Source organism: Loxodonta africana, chromosome 2 (assembly GCF_030014295.1).
Source record: "Loxodonta africana isolate mLoxAfr1 chromosome 2, mLoxAfr1.hap2, whole genome shotgun sequence".
Classification (NCBI taxonomy): domain Eukaryota; kingdom Metazoa; phylum Chordata; class Mammalia; order Proboscidea; family Elephantidae; genus Loxodonta; species Loxodonta africana.
Genome location: NC_087343.1, coordinates 228,188,558 through 228,209,096, shown reverse-complemented (window position 1 = coordinate 228,209,096; position 20,539 = coordinate 228,188,558). Strand labels below are relative to the sequence as shown.

The following is a 20,539-nucleotide window of genomic DNA, read 5'->3' as shown; positions in this document are numbered from 1 at the left end:
ATGGGAATTCCAGAAGACTTCGTTGTGTTCGTGAGGAACCTTTCACACAGATCAAGAGGCAGTTGTTCGAACAGAGCAAGGGGATACTGAGTGGTTTAAAGTCAGGAAAAGCGTGTGTCAGGGTTGTATTCTTTCGCCATACCTATTTAATCTGTATGCTGAGCAAATAATATGAGAAGCTGGACTGTATGAAGAAGAATGGGGCATCAGGATTGGAGGAAGACTCATTAACAACCTGCGTTATGCAGATGACACAACCTTGCTTGCTGAAGGTGAAGAGGACTTGAAGTACTAATGAAGATCAAAGACCACAGCCTTCAGTATAGATTACACCTCAACATAAAGAAAACAAAAATCCTCACAACTGGACCAATGAGCAACATCATGATAAATGGAGAGAAGACTGAAGTTGTCAAGGATTTCATTTTACTTGGATCCACAATCAACAGCCATGGAAGCAGCAGTCAAGAAATCAAAAGACGCATTGCACTGGGCAAATCTGCTGCAAAGGACCTCTTCTAAGTACTGAAGAGCAAAGATGTCAACCTGAAGACTAAGGTGCGCCTGACCCAAGCCATGGTATTTTCAATCACATCATAAGCTGTGTGAAAGCTGGACAATGAATAAGGAAGACCGAAGAAGAACTGATGCCTTTGAATTGTGGTGCTGGCAAAGAATATTGAATATACCATGGACTGCGAAAAGAACGAACAAATCTGTCTTGGAAGAAGTGCGACCAGAATGCTCCTTAGAGGCGAGGATGGCAAGACTGCGTCTTACATACTTTAGACATGTCGTCAGGAGGGATCAGTCCCTGAAGAAGAACATCATGCTTGGCAGAGTACCGGGTCAGCGGAAAAGAGGAAGACCCTCAACGAGGTGGACTGACACAGTGGCTGCAACAATGAGCTCAACCATAACAAGGATTGTAAGGATGGTGCAGGACTGGGCAGTGTTTTGTTCTGTTGTGCAAAGGGTCGCTATGAGTCAGAACCGACTCGACGGCAACTAACAACAACAACAATTATGCAGACCCCATTAACCAGCGTACCCAAGATTCTCTTAAGGGAAGTCCTTTGTTCACTGGTTGCTTCCCTTATCTCTTGGCCCTAGAAGGATCCAGCCTCCATGGCTGCAGCATGCTGCTCCCCTGTCCTCAGGATGCCTCCTTGACCCTGGGCTGCACCATTGACCCTAGGCTGCCTCCTTGACCCTGGGCTGCCCCATTGACCCTAAGCTGCCTCCTTGACCATAGGCTGCCCCATTGACCCTAAGCTGCTTCCTTGACCCTGGGCTGCCCCTGTGACCCCAGGCCTCCCCCATGACCCTGGGCTGCCTTCATGACCCCGAGCTGCCTTCATGGCCCCGTGCTACTCCCATGATCCCAGGATGCCCCCATGACCCCAGGATGCCTCTTTGTCCCAGGCTGCCCCCACGACTCCGGGGCTGCCTCTTTGTCTCTGGGCTGCACCCATGACCCTGGCCTGTCCGCATTACCCTAGGCTGCCCTCTTGATCCTAGGGCTGCCTCTTTGTCCCTGGGCTGCCCCCCTTGACCCTGGGGCTGCTCCCTTGACCCCAGGGCATTGCACGAAAGTGCACATCTCTGTCCCTGCTGAGTGCAGGCAATGGCGTCCTGTGGCTTCTCTCTCTATGGTTTATTTTAAGATGCCTCATTGTCCAGTACTAATAGTATATCCTGATTGACATTCATTCAGGAGACATCCTTATTGACACGAGATGACCCGGCCCTAATGACCCTTGGTAGCAGTACAAGGACTGACACACCTGTGCAGCATTTACTGACCCTGGAGTGAAAGAGAAGGCCCGCTCCGTGGACTTCAATAGCTGGGTCTCCACACTAGCATTGGCCCTGACTTTCAACTTGAGCTATGTGAGGGGAGAGGAGTTTGGCAGCATCAAAGTTCAAATCCCCTTTCTAACACACTTTAGAGGGCTTGTTTGACGATAGACACCTCACTTGGTAGGTGTGCCTAAAGCACCACAAGAGGCTAGCCCACCAAGGAAATGGGCTCAGGCCACCCTGTCCGTGGCTCTGGTGTGCAGGTGGGTGGGCAGGGCCTGGGGAGGTGTGTGGTCACTGTTTGAGCACCAGATGCGTGCGGGAAACTCTGGACTGCAGCAGACAACTGAGATAATTTATATCAGGCCAAGTCCTCACCATGAGTACAGTTAGTGCTAAGAGATTAAGAGGTTATTCCAGGTAATGTGGATACGACACAGGTCAGGAACACTTAGGAATGTATTAATATTATTGTGTAATATTAATATTGGTCATCACTAACAGCGGCATGCAGGGGTAAATGAAAACAAGAAAAAAAGGTGTGAGGGAGGTGGAGGGGACACTCACATCTGGGTGTGGGATGGCGTACTGTCCCTGGATGGTGTAGGCCTGGAAAAGAGAGATGCTGTTAGCGTGCCCAGTGGGTGTGGAGTGTCCCCAGTGGTAACCCCAAACAACCCCTCTGCACGCAGGGCCTCTGGGTTGGAGCTTTCTTTTTTCATGTGCTTCTCTGTCCCATGTCCCCGGTCTGGAGGACTGATGGCAGATCCTCCCAGCACTGGAAGGGCAGGGAGTTGGGGAGAGAGGCTGTGTGCTATTAATCAAGACCTTTAGTGATCTACAGTCACAGCCAGACAGGTGAGGGGCCACCAGACAGGTGAGGGGCCACATCCCACTTCTTAGTGCGGCGGGAAACTGAGGTTGGCCAACTCATCTGGCCACAAGGGAAATAACTGAGTTCGGATGTTTCTGACTTTCACTCACCCCACTTTTCTTAAAGGAAAAAAAAAACCTAAGGGTAATCCATTTGATCCCCCAGTAATATCATTAGCTAATTATTAGCCCTATGAAAATGTAATCAAGCATCAGAGTAAACACTTCTAAGAAATGTTTACCAAATAAAAATAATAAAGCTTCAAAACCCAAAAAACTCATTGCTGTTGAGTTGACTCAGATTCATAGTGACCCTGTTGGGGAGAGAAGAACTACCCCACAGGGTTTCCAAGGAGCACCTGGTGGATTTGAACTGCCAACCTTTTGGTTAGCAGCTGCAGCTCTTAACCACTACGCCAATAAAGCTTTAAGAGGTAATCAAAAACAATTTTGCAAAAGTCAGTGAACTAGGAAAAGCTCCAAGCCAGTCAGACAGCTCATCTTTGGTACCAAGTCTCAGTTGAGGCCCTACAGACTTGCACACTTGCACACACACACAGACAGAGGGGTCCAGGCGGGCTCTGGAGGCCATGTTCTGGTTTCCTTATTTCCCTCACCTTCAAGAACAGTGACTTGGACAATCCACAGTTGGCCAACCCTGCAACCTCCTCTGACCCATCCTGCTTTGAAGACCTATGTGGCTGGTAAAGGTGTCATCCAGCCAGGCCCCACCCCAGACATATCCCAGGTTATCGTGTCAGATGATTTAGAAAGTAAAAAAACAACCCCCCCCCCCCAAAGACCATGCTGAATGAAGGGAGAGTTCAGAACAAAGACACATGCCTGAATCTAGGGGAATTTGTCACATGCCTCCCAGGCAACATTGAGACACTGCCTGGCAGGCTGGGGGATCGGGGCCCTCAAAGCTGCACAGGGTGGTGCTCTCCCATGCGAAGCCCCCACACGGGCCTGTCACCCTCCTGCAGACATACTAGCCTGCCCCACGCCTGTGTCCACAGGCGGGTATCATTGCACCTGCAGAGCAAGCTCCTCCCAAACGGAGGTGTGGCTCTCCAGGTTCCTGCCAGGCCCCAGGTTTTGAATATGCCAAGCATTTTCCTGGGAGTTAAGGCCAATCAACCACCTGGTGAGTGGGAAGGAGGGGCTGCAGCCCAAATATGAGGAACATTCGGTCCTGCAGAGGGGACCTCCCACCTGTAGGGAGTACAGGAATCTTATCAGATGCTGTAAGGTGCCCTAGTGACTAGGAATGGGACCTCGTTGCCTATGCCCTCTCCAGGGGGCACCAGAAACGGTGTCTTTGGACCCTGCCAGCAGGGTTTGTGCAGTTGCACTCAGGGACCTGTTCCAATATGCACAGCCTGCAGCCAGTCCTGGACCTATCCTCTCCCTTCAGAGCCAGGCAGTGCTCGGCCTGCCCTGCCCCCGGGGGGCTCAGCTTGTGTGTCTGAGGTACTCATCCCTGGCAGGGTTATTCTCCATTCTGACTTACCTGTTTATTCATTTTGTTTTAGTCTAGAACTGCTGGGATCCCTGGAAGGTGCCGTCTAAACGAGACCTCTGACACCCATGTGAGTGAGGCCACTGGGACGGGGCCTGCCCTGAACCATCCATCTCGTGTCTTGTGTTTCATGAAGAGAGATGTCTGGGACACTCCACCCTGGGCTCATGGCCTTGGGGAGCCCCAGCTGCTGTGAATCTTGTACTGAGCAGTCTGGGGCTGGTGCTCTAGAGGGGCCCTCAGGTGGCTTCTCTGCGTTGGGTCCTATTTACACCTTATTTACTCCTCAGTTACTCCCTGTACAGAGGTGCTCCCGTGCGACTGTCCTCCCTCCTGCCTGCACACTTCTGTACACACCCTGCCCCCATGAGATGGTGTCCCCAGGTGCAGGCTGCGGGCTTCAAGATGCCTGGTATTTCAGGGACAACCTTGAGGAACAAGAGTCCCGTCATGATGGTGCTCAGTTGTCTGCCCATGACCTCAGCCCACTTTACTTGCAGCAGTTGGTACTGCTGCCCATTTCACGTGGGAGAGAAGGAGGCAGGGAGGAAGGGGAGGGCAGGACACCCACTGCGACTTCATCCTTGTACGTGACGCTGTGATTCCGCAGTGTGCGGCTTCACAGACTGCCCACGTCTCATCTGAATAAATGCACGTTCTCTGTCAACAGAATCCAAAATTTCACCACGTGATATCATCATGGATCTGCCCAGATGCTAAGGTTGAGTCTACACAGGCAGCTAACCACGAATTTGCGGGAAGTTCCGGAAGGGGAGTTTGGACAGGGACTTCTCCAAGTCGTTGACCGACCATCGCACTGTGGCTCTGTGCCCTATGCCCCTGTGGTTGGCTGAGGAGCAGGAGGAGGGGCCCCGTGGGACTTTGATAGCTGAGAGGCCTGGGAGGCTTCCTTCTCACTGGGCCTCGCTTGTCGCTTGTAAAACAGGGACAATCTTAAGGGTCATTGTGAGGGTGACGTAAGAGCAATGTGGTTTGTGAAGGCTCTTTACATCACGCGGCACAGCAGTTTGGAGACTCAGAGCATGAGAGGTTGGGGTTGAAAGGGACCCACATCGGACACACTGCAAACATAAGAAGGCCCCACTGGGGCGGGGAAGGGAATGCAGTGGATGGGCCCAGGGTAAGGCATTCTGGAACACGCACTTGGTGTAGGGTCTGTGCCTCTCTCACTGTGGAAACGGCACCTCACATGTGGTCAATGGAGTTGACAGTTAAACTTCCTGCCATTTCATCCAATGTGTAAAGAATATAAAGCATCTGGTAAGATTCCTTTACATATCAGAGGAAAACATGGAAGAAATTTCATTTGTTTCTTTCTTTTTGAGTGATAAACCACTCCCCACTCTTCTCCGTTCTCTGGGTCACCCTGGGGACATCTTTGTCCTAACTCTCCCTTGAACAAAGACACGGTCGCTAAGGTGGACCCAGAGCTCTTCGAGGTCAACTGCATGTTTAGACACTTTCAAAGTCCCTCTATTGCATCTGGGGTTTGTGGTGAAGGCACAAAGCCCGCTGGACGCTCCCCACAGCCAGTTGCCTAGGGCCGGCTGCAGCTCCCTAGGCAGGAGTCTCTGGGTGAAAAGAGACTAAGGTAGTAGCTTGGTGCTGGGAAGATAGAGGACCCAGCTTCCTCTGCTGGCTTCTAATCCACTCCCTGGCCACAGAGAGAAACTTCTCTGAGGTTCCTTCCAGTCTACATCTGAGCTCTGACCCGAGGCCCCGCCCACCCGTGAAGAGCTCTGTGCCCCACCGTGACAAGGCATGCACGTGCGAAGGCAAGAAAACCTGAGTGCACTAACGGGCAGCGGCTGGTGCTGCAGTAAAAGGCTGAGGTTGGCCGTGGAGGCCGCGAGCGGGTCGGCTCTTACCTGACCACCTGCAAAAATGACAGGGGTGGAGGCGGGCTTTGGGCGGTAGGGGATGGTGGCACCTTTCGGTGGGGACTAGGAGAAGGGACAGGAGAGGGAAAGATAGCATTAGAGCCGCTTGGCAGCACAGCTGGGAGGACCCTTCCCACACCCACCCCAGCTGAGCCTGGGTCTCACCTCCCACCCAGCCACCCCTGCCTGCATCCTTTGACCCCGAGAAGGTCTTCGTGCACCTATGCAGTGCTGGCGGGAACACAGTCCAGAGGGGGAGCTCCAGGGAGGACACAGCCCTGATTGGTACACCGTGCAAGGGCCACCTGCTGGAGCGTCAGGCTCTTCCACACCCGACCTCCTGCCCGTGTGACAACCCACCTAGCACCCCTGGGCCCATGAGGCCCCGGGCCTGCAGAGTGACCCTGCGTGTTGAACTCCATGATGGTGATAACAGGAGGAGCTTCCCTGCCAGCACTGCCGGGCAAGGGCGCCTTCCTCCTGGGAGGAATGTGACATCTGTCAGAAGTGTCAGGATCCATTCAGACACGGTTCTATGGTGCTCGTTTGCCACTGCAGACACACGGTGACAGAAAAACTCTCTCTTCAAGCCTCTGTAAAAAGCTGAACTCCACGTACAATCCACCATGGGAACTTTATGCCCATGCCCCAAAGCATTTGGTGTGGCCTGGGGAGAGGGCTCAGCAGACAACAACCCAGGGAAATGGCCAACGTAGAATTTCATGATGGAACAAAAAGGAGCCATTTTTTAACAGCTCCCAGACTCTAAAATGAAATGCCCTACAGCCACAATGAAGCTTAATTATTCTGTATCCAAAAGTATAGGATTCTTATTTTAGGGTCAGTGATACTCCTAAGCATTAAAATTCTGGAAAATCAGATCCAGGTTCTGATAACTCAATGTGACTCCACCTTCTCCTTGTTGTTAGTTGCCATCGAGTTGGTTCTGACTCATGGAGATCCCACATACAACAGAACAAAATGCTGCCCAGTCCTGCATCATCCTCACCATTTCTGGGCTGTTCGGGTCCATTGTTGCGGCCACTGTGTATTCTGAATGCCTTCCAAACTGGGGGGCTTATCTTCCAGTACAATACCGAACAATGTTCTGTTGCGATCCATATGGCTTTCATGGCTAATTTTCAGAAGTATTGTATTTTATGCAAATAACATAAGCCTACTATATCTGTTTGCCAACTATGCCATCCCTCCCCCAGGAGGTATTTTTGTTAGTGGGGCTTATGAAAATACCTGGGGGGTGGGGGAGGGTGTGGTTGGCAAACAAACGTAGAAGGCATATGTTACTTGCGTAAAAATAAAAATATGGTAGATCACCAGGTCTTTCTTCCTCGTTTATCTTAGCCTGGAACCTCTGCTAAAACCTGTCCACCATGGATGACCATGCTATATGAAATACTGGTGGCAGAGCTTCCAGCATCACGGCAACACGACACACTGACAAATAGGTGGTAGTCCTTCGCCTGGCTCAGAGTGGACCTCATCATCCCAGCTGATCCCCCTCAGTGCAGTTAGTCTTCTACGTGTGCAGAGGCCATGGGCTTGGTCCTGGAAGAGGGAGTCGGAGAGCCCTGAGTCTGGTGGCATGCCAGCAGCAGTCAGAGCCTTTCCTGTGGGAGCTGTTGGCACAGACAGGCTGCGAGTGGCAGAGACAGTGCTGTGATGAGCGTGCTGGCTGAAGCCTCCCGCTGCTGGAGTTCTGAACGCCACCACCACCCAGGGCACACTGCTCAACCTTGGGCGTAACAGGTGACCCTGGGCAACCTGGATGATCCTGGGCACACCAGGTGACCTTGGGCATGCTGGATGACCTTGCCGGAAAGTGGGGAAAGGGCTGCCGGGAGGATATCATGGGCTGACCCAGGCTGGCATCTGAGGTAATGCCTGGCTCCAAGGCAAGCATTTGCGCGATTACGATCAAATACCTTCAAAACTGTGTGCAAACCGGGGCACATTATGATTGCATTGACCAGACCCTAGGTGGAAAAAACCAAAGTCTCCCAAAGTCCTTGCCCCAGGCCCACCCTTATCAGGAACAGCCTCTTCAAAATTTCAAGAGTATCTGAAGCCTAGCCCATGGCCAAGCCCTAAAATCCTTTGATCAAAAAGATCTTAAAAGCATCTCTTGCTTCATTTCCCAGTTACTATTTAAAATGAGTCCATTGTCTCTAGGTGGGGTGGTCTTTCATGGTAAGGCAACTGCCCCCTCTGGCCTCAGAGCCTTGTACATGGACAAGAAGTCCCCAGTCTCAGCTCTGATATTTATCCCTTGTACTGGGCATTGTGCTGGCATCTGAGTCCACACGTATTTCTGCGTTCCCCATCTCACTTAAACCCCATGGTAATCTGGACACAGGTAGTTCCAACCATGGCCTGTGGAAGGGGGGTGCAGGCTCCCACCATCGCAGGGGTCATGTTTGCTTCTGTGGAGCTGAGTTGGGTCACTGCATGTGTAAGGACCACTGACAAAACCCCACACCTCGTTCTGAGGAGTGGAGCCTCCCTCTGAATATGAAAGACACCATCTGCCCGTGGAACGCCACACACGTGACTTAACTGCCACTCGGGTGTACCTCCCCTACCTGGTAACTGTGGGTGGGCCCTCTCCAGGGGCCACGGTCACAGTCTCAGGGAGTTGTGTCCTGAGACTGTCCTCTAGGCCTGGCTGGCATGGGAGGCTGTGCAGAGTCATGGGCAGTGGGACACAGCTATGTCATCCTGTCACCCACAGCCAGTTTGTAGGAACATTTCAAACAAGAATTTTTAGAGAAATATTTTTGATATATTTCAGGGAAATAAAAACTACACATTTAAAAAATATATATAAACGTGGGGCAGTGGCACCAAACCAGGTATCCCCAGATGTGCTTGATGAGGCTCTAGTTCCTGTGGAAATGCTGAGAACAGGTGCAGGGATGCCGTCTGCAATCATCTCCACAGAAGCCAAGGTGACCATCCTGGCGTGGGTGCTGGAAATGCTGAGAACAGGTGCAGGGATGTGGTCTGCAATCATCTCCATAGACGCTAAGGTGACCATCCTGGCATCAGCGCTGCAGGCACTGGGGCTGCAGGAGGCATCTGGGGCTAGATTCCTGGTGCTGGTATGAGCACCCTCTGGCCAGGGCCAGAACTGTGACAACCTTTGAAGCGAAGGAAGCGCCAGGACACTGGTCTGGAACACCTGGATGCCCTCTCTCCCTGCACAGCAGGAAGGAATGGCCAATGAGGAAGTCCCGCCTTTCCAGGGCAGCGCACATAATGACGTGGGAGCCCAGGCCAGCCAAGCTGCTGGAGCCTTTCGTTTGTTCACTTGTTCAGTCTTCAGGAAAGACCAGAGATTCCATTTAAAGCTTCATGTGTTTGCTTAATTTTGGTTATCTGTGAAATTTAAATTTCAGGGTTTCTCCCTCAGTATTCCAAGAAAAGCTTTTTCGTTTTCAGCTATTGTATCTTCTTTACTTCTCTCTTTGTTTTAATACTTTTATTTACTTATTTCTATTTTTATAATTTGGACATTTCATACGCTTTTCCTTGTTCAGACCCCACCATCTGCTAACCCCTGTGACTACAGAAACAGCTTCTGGCCTTTGCATTCCTCATGGAAAAAGCAATCTTCCAGCCACCCAGAATGCAAGTCAAAGCTCTCCTCCCAGCAGCCAACCCATCTGCTGGAGGAAGGCAGGGCCATCTTCCTGATCCCCACCCACTTCCTGATCCTGTTACCGCCCCCCCCCGCCCCCCACAGGGCTGCTTCCCCTGCAAATTTCCCCCAGGCTGACGGCTGCTGACCCTTTCCTCAGATCCTTCATAAAAGGCAGAACAGCTTTTCATCCAGTTTCAAGAGTGAGGGGAGGGCTCCCTCTTCCCTGCACATCCCCTCGGACACCCCACACGGCCGGACTTTGCCCACAGGACAAGGGCAGACACCCGTGCCCAGAACAGCCCATGCTCAGGTGTGCTGGAAGCCCAGAACCTGATGGGGACCAGTTAGTGAGGCCAAGCCGCAGGCTCTCAGGCTGATGGGCGGGCCTCTGCTGAGGATGCGGGACGCCACCCTGAGCTGGCTGTGCCCCGTGGCGACAGTGTACCTCCAGCATCACCACACAGATTTGCTTGACACATTGGATGATGGCGTCGGGAGTCCCTGAGATGGTCACGGCCCGCTCTGTGGAATTGGGCAGCATGTCCCCCGCCACCTGCACCTGAGCACCTGTGGACTGGAAAAAGGCAGGCATGGAGCGGGGGACAAAGGAAGATAGACAGACAGAGAGTGCCCCAGCTAGGGTGTTTCCTGACCTTGTGTACAGGGAAGGCCTTGATCACCTTGAACACGCATGGGTGCTGGGCCATGGCTGTGTGGTAACTTGAGCCCCTTCCCTGCCCACACTCCCTCCTCCCTTCTGCCCTAAAATGCTAAGCTGTCTTTTCCGGAGGATAAGAATGGCTGCTGTCCTTCTGGGCAAGGGAGCGACCAAGACTTCTCTTAAGATGGATGTGTGACTGTAAAATCACACCTCAGCGCCGCTCCATCCGGCTGGGACCTGGAGAGCAACTGAGTATCCCCCCAAGAGTGAGGCCTGACAGCCCATGAGGGGAGCCCCAAAGCCTAAGGGCAGCAGGGCGCATGCACCCTGGGTCCACCCAATCTGGGTGTATGACCTAACCCCCATGCCCTGTTCCCTGTCATGACCAGTCCTTCCACCTGTCTCAGGAGGTCCTGCCCCCACCCCAGTGGAGGCACCCCTCCCGCAGGGCCTGCAGCCCTCTGCCTGCTGCTAACATGTGAGTCTATGCACTTTGCAGGTTTCCCTGTGTTTCAGCCTCTATCTGTGTATGGACTGTCTCCATGCTGTAAGGTTTCTGCAGCGGTGGCAGCAGGATGCAGGCGCTGACGTGTGGGGATGGTGCAGATGATGCTGTGATGAGGGCCGCCGTGCTCCCCAGGATAGCACTTACCCGCGGGGCCAGGATGGGCTCCTTACCTCCCTGATCTCCTTGATCTTAGAACCGCCTTTGCCGATGAGTGAGCCGCATTGGCTGGCAGGTACCACCAGCCTCAGTGTCACCGGGGGCTTGCTGGTGGCAGGGCTGTTGCTCATGGAGTTGATGATGTCCTGGGGAGGAGACAGACACATGCCTGGGCCAGCACATCACACCTCATGCAAACACCAAGTGCATGTGCACGTGCAAGTGCGTGAGGACACATTCTCAACTGTTTCCTCATGGTGCCGCAGCGCCTCCCTGGCCCGAGTACTCACGGTGTCTGGGTACCCGCAGTGCCTCCCTGAGCCCGAGTACTCACGGTTTCAGGGTACCCGCAGTGCGTCCCTGAGCCCGAGTACTCACAGTGTCAGAGTACCCGCAGTGCCTCCCTGAGCCCGAGTACTCACAGTGTCAGAGTGCCCGCAGTGCCTCCCTGAGCCCGAGTACTCAGGGTGTCTGGGCACCTGCAGTATCTCCCTAAGCCTGAGTACTCACAGTGTCAGAGTACCTGCAGTACCTCCCTGAGCCCGAGTACTCATGGTGTCAGAGTACCCGCAGTGCCTCCCTGAGCCCGAGTACTCACGGTGTCAGAGTACCTGCAGTGCCTCCCTAAGCCCGAGTACTCATGGTGTCAGGGTACCCGCAGTACCTCCCTAAGCCCAAGTACTCACAGTGTCAGGGTGCCCACAGTGCCTCCCTGAGCCCAAGTACTCACAGTGTCAGGGTACCTGCAGCACCTCCCTCGCCCGAGTATTCATGGTGTCAGGGTACCTGCAGTGCCTCCCTGGCCTGAGTACTCATGGCATCAGGGTACCCGCAGCACCTTCCTGAGCCCGAGTACTCACAGTGCCAGAGTACCTGCAGCACCTCCCTGAGCCCAAGTACTCACGGTGTTCGGGTACCTGCAGTGCCTCTCTGAGCCCAGGTGGCACTGAGCACCGGGTTCAGAGCCCAGCAGGGCCCGGCCCTTGTGATACTCGCTGTCAGGGGGGGACAGTACAAGCATACCCATGTTCCTGGACGGAGACTCCCCCCGTGACAGGCAGTGTGCACAGAGAAGAGTGCAGTGCAGCAGGCTCACAAAGGACAAGGGGTGCTGGCTAGATGGACAAGATGAGCACTGAGGGGCAGGTTGTAGCCCTGAGGGCCCTGCACAAGGAGCCAGGCTCGCCAGCACTTAAGTCAGAGCAGATGGGTGAGCCTGGAGTGAGACTCACCTAGACTCTGGGTCTGATATACCCTCAGGAGCTGGCAAGCCCCTGGAGGGTCTACAGATGAGGATAACACATTTGAGTGAGAAGCATGACTTAAGAAAAGAGGAGGCTGCCGACCACACACCGGGCCTAGCTGGGGCAGTGATATGGGAGCAAGGTGGGGAGAGGTGTAGGAAGCCAGGCTGACAGGCCGGGTGATCTCTGGGTTGTCTAGTGTATGGGGTAGAAAGTGGCTCTTAGGGTGTGTCGCTAACCCAGAAAGGTGGTGGAGGGGCGGTGAGGTGCAAGCAGTGGGTTGGGACACCGCATTTGGGCAGGGAGTCTGTGTGATCATGGCTCTGAGACTCAGCGGACAGAGTTCAGGGACTCGTGGGTGTGGTGTCCCTGAGGTCATCAGCCTGGCGTGTCTAGCCCAGAGCCGTACTCACAGTGCAAAGGCTCCCTGCGCACGTGTGGGATGGAAACATGCACTCCTGGAATATTTGCTCAGAGCACCATTTAATCCGCTGTTTCCAGGGAGAGGGAGGAGCACCACAGAGGGGCTTCTGTGAACAGGGGTACAGACAGGGAAGTTGCCAGAATGCTGGCCTTGCCTCCCTGTACCACAGGAGACCCTGGTGAAGACTCTGGGGTGGGCTTTGTTACTTGCAGGACCAGGGAACGTGGACTAAGAGGAAGCAGCTTAAGAATGGTGACAGAACTCCACATTAAATGGACCCCACCCTCACCGCGCAGACCACAGAGTGCTCACGGGGGCCTTCAGACAGAGGGAAGAGTGAGCGTGCAGATGGATGTGCCTGGCCTCACAGGATGAGAGGATGCTGACCCACGACACCTGAAGTAACCTGCTGGAAACCAACCACAGCCTCCACAGTGACCGACCCAGCTTGGCCAGGACTTGGCCCCTCATGTTTACCTCCTGCCCTGCTTCCAACTCAGGACCAACCAGAGGAGTCAAATATGCTCCCCAACCAGTCACAGGACACCTGTTTCTGGTTGTCCACCTTCAGCCTTCTCACACCAACACCCGTATCCATCTGTTCAGCTCCCCTGCGGCCTTCGAGTCTTTGACAAACTGATAGGCTGACCCCTACTTCAGCAGCACTGGATAAACAGACCCCTTGTTCTCCCTGGGTGGTCTGTATTCATTTCCACAATTTTCCTGGAGGTCCCACGGGGACACTGTACTGCCCAACACTGTGTACCCGAGCCTTTGCCCAGGAGTGGTATCCACAGTGACCACTTAGGCCTGCTGCTTGCAGCTTGTCATATCTGTGCCAACATAGTAAGTCAGCACCAGGTCTGAACTCTGCTCTCTGCATTAAGTCCTCGGCTGTTTGTTCTGTTTGGTGCCCCAGTTTTGTTACTGGTTACCGTTTGTGTGGCATCCTTGTTGGAATCAGGCCATTTCTTTCCACCCCTTTTTGCTCTCTTCTGTGTTTCCATTTTGTGTTGTTCTCTCCAAAAGTGTTTGTTAAAAGAAGAATCATAGGCATAGGCACTTTAAGCCTGTTTTGGAGCCAGCCACACATACTTCTGAGTCTGTGCTCCTCACCAGACCAGTGTCCACTTGGAAAAACTTTGCTGTGGGTCTCGAATTTTTCGTCAGTTCTTTCAGCTTGAGAAATACCAAGTGTGTTCTTTCATTTTGGTTTTCTGACTCCAGGTCTTTGCACATTTCATTGTAATATTTTACCTTGTCTTCTCAAGTCACCCTTTGAAATCTATTCAGCTCTTTTACTTCATCATTTCTTTCATTCACTTTAGCTACTCTGTACTCAAGGGTAAGTTTCAGAGTCTCTTCTGACATCCATTTTGGTCCTTTCTTTCTCCCTGTCTTTTTAATGACGTCTTGCTTTTTTCATATATGATAATATCCTTGATGTCATCCCATAGCTCTCCTGGTCTTCAGTCATTAGTGTTCAGTGTGTCAAATCTGTTCTTGAGATGGTCTCTAACTTCAGGCAGGATGTATACAAGGTCATACTTTGGTTGTCTTGGACTTGTTTTAATTTTCTTTAGCTTCAGCTTGAACTTGCGTATGAGCAATTGATGGTCTGTGTCTCAGACAGCACCTGGCCTTGTCTTGACTGATGACATTGAACTTATCCATTGTCACATCAACCACAGATGCAGTCAATTTGATTCCTGTGTATTCCATCTGGCAAGGTTCAAATGTATAGTTGTGTTTTGTGTTGTTGAAAAAAGCTATTTCTGATGAATAAGTCATTGGTCTTGCAGAATTCTATGATGGGATCTCTGACATTATTTCTATTACCAAGGCCATATTTTCCAACTACTGATCCTTGTTATTTGTTTTCGATTTTCACATTCCAATCACTGGTATCTACCAAAGCATTTCGATTGCATGTTTGATCAACTTCAGACTGTAGAAGCAAATCTTCAATTTTCATCTTCGATATTAGTAGCTGATGCATAAATTTAAATAATAGTCAAAATTGAATGATGCAAGAAGCATCAAAAGATGAAAGGAATACACAGAGTCATTGTACCAAAAAGGCCTGGTTGATGTTCAACCATTTCAGGAGAAAGTATATGATCAAGAGTTACGGTACTCAAGGAAGAAGAAGTCCAAGCTGCACTGAAAGCACTGGTGAAAAACAAGTCTCCAGGAATTGACAGAACACCAATTGAGATGCTTCAGCAAATGCATGCAATGCTGGAAGGCTCACTCATCTATGTCAAGAAATCTGGAAGACAGCTACCTGGCCAACTAACTGGAAGAGATCCATATTCATGCCCATGCCAAAGACTCCTGTATAATTCCTTTTTTGTTTCTCAACTGCTTGCTTACAATCATTCTTCATCCCATTGACTTTAGAACTCTGATTGTTGTCCATCCATAATGGTCCTTCTACTCTTTTCTCTCTTTACAATAATTGTTAGGTCAGAATATACTTATTCTAATGCTATTATCACATTATCCCAAACAGTAGCCACTGCCCTCAGTCTTACTGGCTGCTGGATATGCCATCTATCATCAGACTCCAATGATAAAATCTCTGTGCAATTCCCATCTCATCAATGAGGACACAGGGAATTACAGTCAATGGCATTTCCACTTGCACCTACGCAGACAACTGACCTTAAACAAATCAACCTGTGACTTTGATAGTGTCCTTCTCTTCCAGAAAATGAACCAATTATTACAATCCATCGATCAGACCCTAGGCCGTTCTAAATTTAAGTTCAACAACCTTCATAGGATGATGGACCAAATATTTGCCATTTTTTAATAGAGATCCAAGTACATGTATCCCTGCTTTCCAAAAGTTCACCTTACGCCACTTCACTTTTACAGAAGACCTACGTTAGTACCTGTTTTCACCAACTGAAAGACATCTGAAGACGATTTTCACTTTTATGAAAAAAGACAAAAAAGTAGAAATAGCATTCAGCATTTGTTTTGCAGCAAGCTGTTAAAGAGGCAGTGCACACTCTGAGCAGCAAGAGTGGTATTGCCAAGATTCTTCCGCAGGAAGTATACTTAGCACCTCAGTTTTCACTATATGTTAGTGTTATTTTAGGTCTTATGTGTTATTTGGTATGATGTGGTAGGTTATTTGTTGGATCTGGGAACGCTCTACTTTTGGATAGTGGGGGAACGTGTATGTAATCCAGCTAATGTACAGCCTTGTTTCTGACCTTGTTTTATGAACAACTGCTTTTTAGCTGGATCTCCATGTGCCTCTATCTGATACTACTTCTTTTAGGCCAAGGATACCTAAATGCACTTTAGGAATAGCACTCTGAGGCTTATGTGTATACAAAGGCTCTAATTCTGTAGATTCTCAAGGTTGGTAATTCCGACTCAGATGCAAATCCAAACGAGGCCACCCTGTGGCACTCTATCTGGGGGAATTACCGATACACTATTTATGTGAACAGTCAGAGCAGTGTTCTCTTCAGTGGCTCTCATATAAATAAAGAAGACTGTAAGAAATCTATCACTACCACTGCCATAAGTTATTAATGATACCATTCCTGCCCTAGATGGAATACAGATCAGTCTCAACTCATTGGCACAAGTACTTATGGATGACCACATTGCTTTAGATTTCTTGTTGGCTAGTCTTGATGGTGTCTGTGCCATGGGTAATACTTATTGCTGTACATAGGTCAATGAAACAGGCAAAATAGAGCAGGCTATATGGCTTTAAGGATAAAGCTACTTGGCTGTCTAAGATTGATCCTCATGGCCTATGGGATTTGTTCTCTTGGTATGGGTTGTTTAATTGGGGGTCCTGGTTCCAAAGCATCTTGCAAGGACTATTAATTGTTCTTGTTTTTGTCATGGTGGTCATGACACTGGTCTACTGCACTCCATTCAGTGTCTTAAAACCTCCTGAGCAGCCATGCTTTCATCAGATGGCCATGATGATAAACAACAAAAAGGCCAAGAAGATCTCAGTGTACAGTGACTATGGAAATGACCGAACACACTGAGGTGTGAAGATCTGAATCTCTCTCAAATGAGATAATGACCAAAATGGGGGACTGCCTTGAAGATGGCATCCGTTGGGCCAGTGATGGTCACAATTCTCTCCGGGCAGTTTCCCTCCGAGATGTTGAGAGACTAAATATACAGACAACGGTCAGACTGCAGTTGACAACTGAACTCTGACCCACCTCCCCTGAAGCAACCAGCCTGGGAAGTGAAACCACAACCTCCACAGCACTGGCCCAACCTGGCCAGGACCAATAGGAGAAGCCAAATATGTCCCCAAACAATCACACAGGGTGTCTGCTTCTAGTTAGCTGACCCCAGACTCCCACACCAACACCTCCATCAATGCACATCTGAACCTCCCCTTTTTACCATACAGCTGTCCTGCTCCCCTGCTGCCTCTGGGTCTCTGCCAAACAGCGATGGGGCTGAACACTGCTGCAAAAGTGCTGGATAAATAGCCCCCTTGTTCTCACATGGAGCCCTGGTGGCACAGTGGTTAAGAACCCAGCTGCTAACCAAAAGATCAGCAGTTCGATTCCACCAGCCGCTCCTTGGAAACCCTATGGGGCAGTTCTCCTCTGACCTATAGGATCACTATGAGTCAGAATTGATCTGATGGCAAATGGTTTTTTTTTTTCCTTTCGGGGGGGGTTGTTCTCACGTGGGTGATCGGCATTTATTCCACAAAGTCTGTCCCATTACTTAATTTTCAAAGAAAAATTTATCACCAGCTTGATCATTCTCTTTTCATAAAGACTAAACGTATCTTTAAATAATTTTTGGTAATTTCAAAAAAAACTGGAAACACATCAAAACATTCAGATTTAATTCACTGACAACAGTACGAAGGAGTGTCACGCACACGTTTATGTCTTTCTCTGTCTTTATCTATCCACAGCTAAATCAAGTTACACAGAGCTCTACCAGAGGGGGACTGACTGCAGTGCTGGTGAGTGGCTGAGAAGCAGTGGCAGGTGGCATCTGGGGACTGGAAACATGCTAGCCAGGCTTATGTAATGGCTGTGGAAGAACAGAGAGAGGCCTGTGTGACTGGGGTGGGGGGCCTGCTGGGGTGTTAGTACGGCCTGCGGGTCAGTGGAGGCAGTGCACCCTGGGTGGAGGATGGGGTACGTTTAGGCGGAGCTGCATGCTCTGGGGGCAGGGTTTGAGGAGCCTTCGGTGAGGTGGGCTGCCCCAACACCTGTGTCAGAAATGACTGGTTCAAGAAGTAAAAGGGAGAGACAATGGTGTGATACCAGGTGGACCAGATCAGGGAAGAGTGCCTGGGTGAAGAGGAGGCGAGAGGAGCTACGAGAGCAAACCCCCTGGCAGAGCAGGCTTCCGGGGAGCCTGGGGTGCACTTGTACCGGCATCCCATTGTCCAGACAGTGGGGAGGAGGGCTAGGCCCCTCTCACCCTTGCCCAGGGGGAGATTCCACATTTGTCTTCACAAAGGGGCTTCTTACCTCCTCAAACTTGTACGCGATCATGGCGAAGGCCTTGAAGATGGCATCCGTCGGGCCAGTGATGGTCACAATTCTCTCTGGGCAGTTTCCCTCTGAGATGTTGATTCTTGCACCACTCTAGAGGGGAGCCAGCAGATCCCGTGACCCAATTCACACACACAGAAATACATATACAACCTGGCTTCCCTGGCTGGTCCCCAACAACAGGAGCAAACAAATTTGCTGGACGCCTGACTGGTAAACCCAGCACTGGTAGCAAAATCTTTGTCAGTAATACCCTTTACAGTGACATTTTAATTAACAAAGGGACTCAGCATCACCAAAATTGCCACACTCAATACAGCGTGTACAGGGACTGCACAGGAGCGTGGCACAGCCCACTTCCACACTTGCACCCAAGGTGAGGTCACCGCTCCTCCTTCATGTGCTCTCTCCCATCCGAGGGCAGGTCTATGGTGCAGGCAGCACACTCACCTCTTCACGCATCTTCTTCACAGTCTCTCCCTTCTGAAATTACATCAGATACAAGGACACGGTGTCACTCAGCTTCCATTTGACAGCATGCAGTGTGCTGTGGCTGCATGATGCCGGCTGCTTCCTGCCTCTCTGCTCCCACCTGCACCAGCCCAGACAGCCCGAACCTCTAGGCATAAACTAGTATGACAAGTGGCAAGTGTCCTCCCAGGCCCACGCCAACCAGGTGCTGTCTGCGAGTCTGACATGGGCTACGACTCATTTAGTCCTACCCACAGCCTTTTGAGGCAGTTACAGGAAAGGAAACTGAGGCACAGGAAGATGGGGTGGAGGCAGTTGCCCAAGGGCAAACAGCAGGTAGACTGGGGTGGGATTCAGACCAAGGTGACCTGACTTGGCACCCAGTCTCAAACATGGCGCACAGGCAGTGTAGGCACACTGTAAGTGCAGACACGGGACTAGGGATTAGCAGTGCTGTTTGGACACTGTAAAGTGTGGGCACGGGGCCGGGGGTGGTTTATGCACACTGTAAAGTGTGGACGGGGTGTGTACATACTGTAAATTGCAGGCAGGGGTGTGTGCACACTGTATAGTGGGGGCAGTGGTGTGTGCACACAATAAAGTGTGGGCAGGAGCGTGTGCATACTGTAAAGTGTGGGCAAGGGAGTGCGCACACTGTGAAGTGCAGGCAGGGTCGTGTGCACACTGTAAAGTGGGGGCAGGGGCGTGTGCACACCGTAAAGTGCAGGCAGGGGCGTGTACACACTGTAAAGTGCAGGCAGGGGTGTGTGCACACTATAAAATGTGGGCAGAGATGTGTGCACACTGTAAAGTACAGGCACAGGGCCAGCAGGGGTGTGTGCACACTGTAAAGTGTGAGCAGGGGTGTGTGTACACTGTAAAGTGTGAGCAGGGATGTGTGCACACTGTAAAGTGCAGGCACAGGGCTGGCAGAGGTGTGTGCACACTGTAAAGTGCAGGCACAGGGCTGGCAGGGGTGTGTGCACACTGTAAAGTGCAGGCACAGGGCCAGCAGGGCTGTGTGCACACTGTAAAGTGCGGGCATGGGGCTGACAGGTGTGTACCCCATGGCCACCTCCTCTGGAGTGGTGTGAGAGGCCCAGGAAAAGGACAGGCCAGGCCCGAGTGGAAGGCTATGCTGGGTGGGCAGGGCAGGAGGATACCTTCCCAGCTTCTCACAGAGCACGAGCAGGCTGCTCTCTGGGGCCAGCTTCAATGGGTTGAACTTGAAGGCAAGGAGGGGGTCTCCTTACAGGGGTAAGAGGGCATGATCCCACAGGAAATACTTAGCATTCAACAGGGGGTCCTATCTACTGCAAAACCTTGCTGCCCATCCACTTTGGGACCACCAGGCACAGCATCAGGTGGTTGCAGCTACTGTTCTCATGCCTCACCTTCCAGGGAACCCCCCAAAGTATGTGGTTCATCTGATAATTACCTTCCCAATGATACTTCCAACTTCCTGTTGGGAAAAACACAGAAAGAATGACGTCACAGTGCAGCATGAAGAAAGTCTGTGAGAGAGGCTGTGAGAACCCTCCTCCCTTCCTGCTCTCAGAATGAGGGAAGGGGATTCAGAATCTGCCCAGAGGGAAGCGCTGGGGGAACTCCCTTCCCACTGACTATTGGCTTCCTGGGCCATTCATGGAGGCTGCCTCCACGCCCATTTTACCAGGGTCCAGGATGGCACTGCCTCTACAAACCCAAGAGGAGGGCAGGCTGACTGCTTTCCAGGTAAACAATCCAGGGGGCATATTATTTGTGTACCTGAGGCATCAGCAAACCCTGCAGGA

The 20,539-nt window shown here is 51.3% G+C and overlaps 1 protein-coding gene across 16 annotated transcripts in view; it reads right to left on the bottom strand.

The window, feature by feature from the left end:
• PCBP3 (poly(rC) binding protein 3) overlaps nt 1–20,539 on the bottom strand; it is a 458,297-nt gene that overhangs the window by 31,505 nt on the left and 406,253 nt on the right. For 15 of the 16 annotated variants that reach the window (XM_023541009.2, XM_064279588.1, XM_064279589.1 and 12 more), the window contains 7 exons: nt 20,185–20,208; nt 18,726–18,758; nt 18,252–18,368; nt 11,100–11,231; nt 10,206–10,334; nt 6,088–6,162; nt 2,371–2,412 (listed from right to left, as the gene is read on the bottom strand). In XM_023541009.2, the coding sequence (XP_023396777.1) occupies nt 2,371–2,412; nt 6,088–6,162; nt 10,206–10,334; nt 11,100–11,231; nt 18,252–18,368; nt 18,726–18,758; nt 20,185–20,208 (552 nt within the window). The remainder of the gene's footprint in view (nt 1–2,370; nt 2,413–6,087; nt 6,163–10,205; nt 10,335–11,099; nt 11,232–18,251; nt 18,369–18,725; nt 18,759–20,184; nt 20,209–20,539) is intronic. The other variant, XM_064279587.1, reaches the window with a different exon arrangement.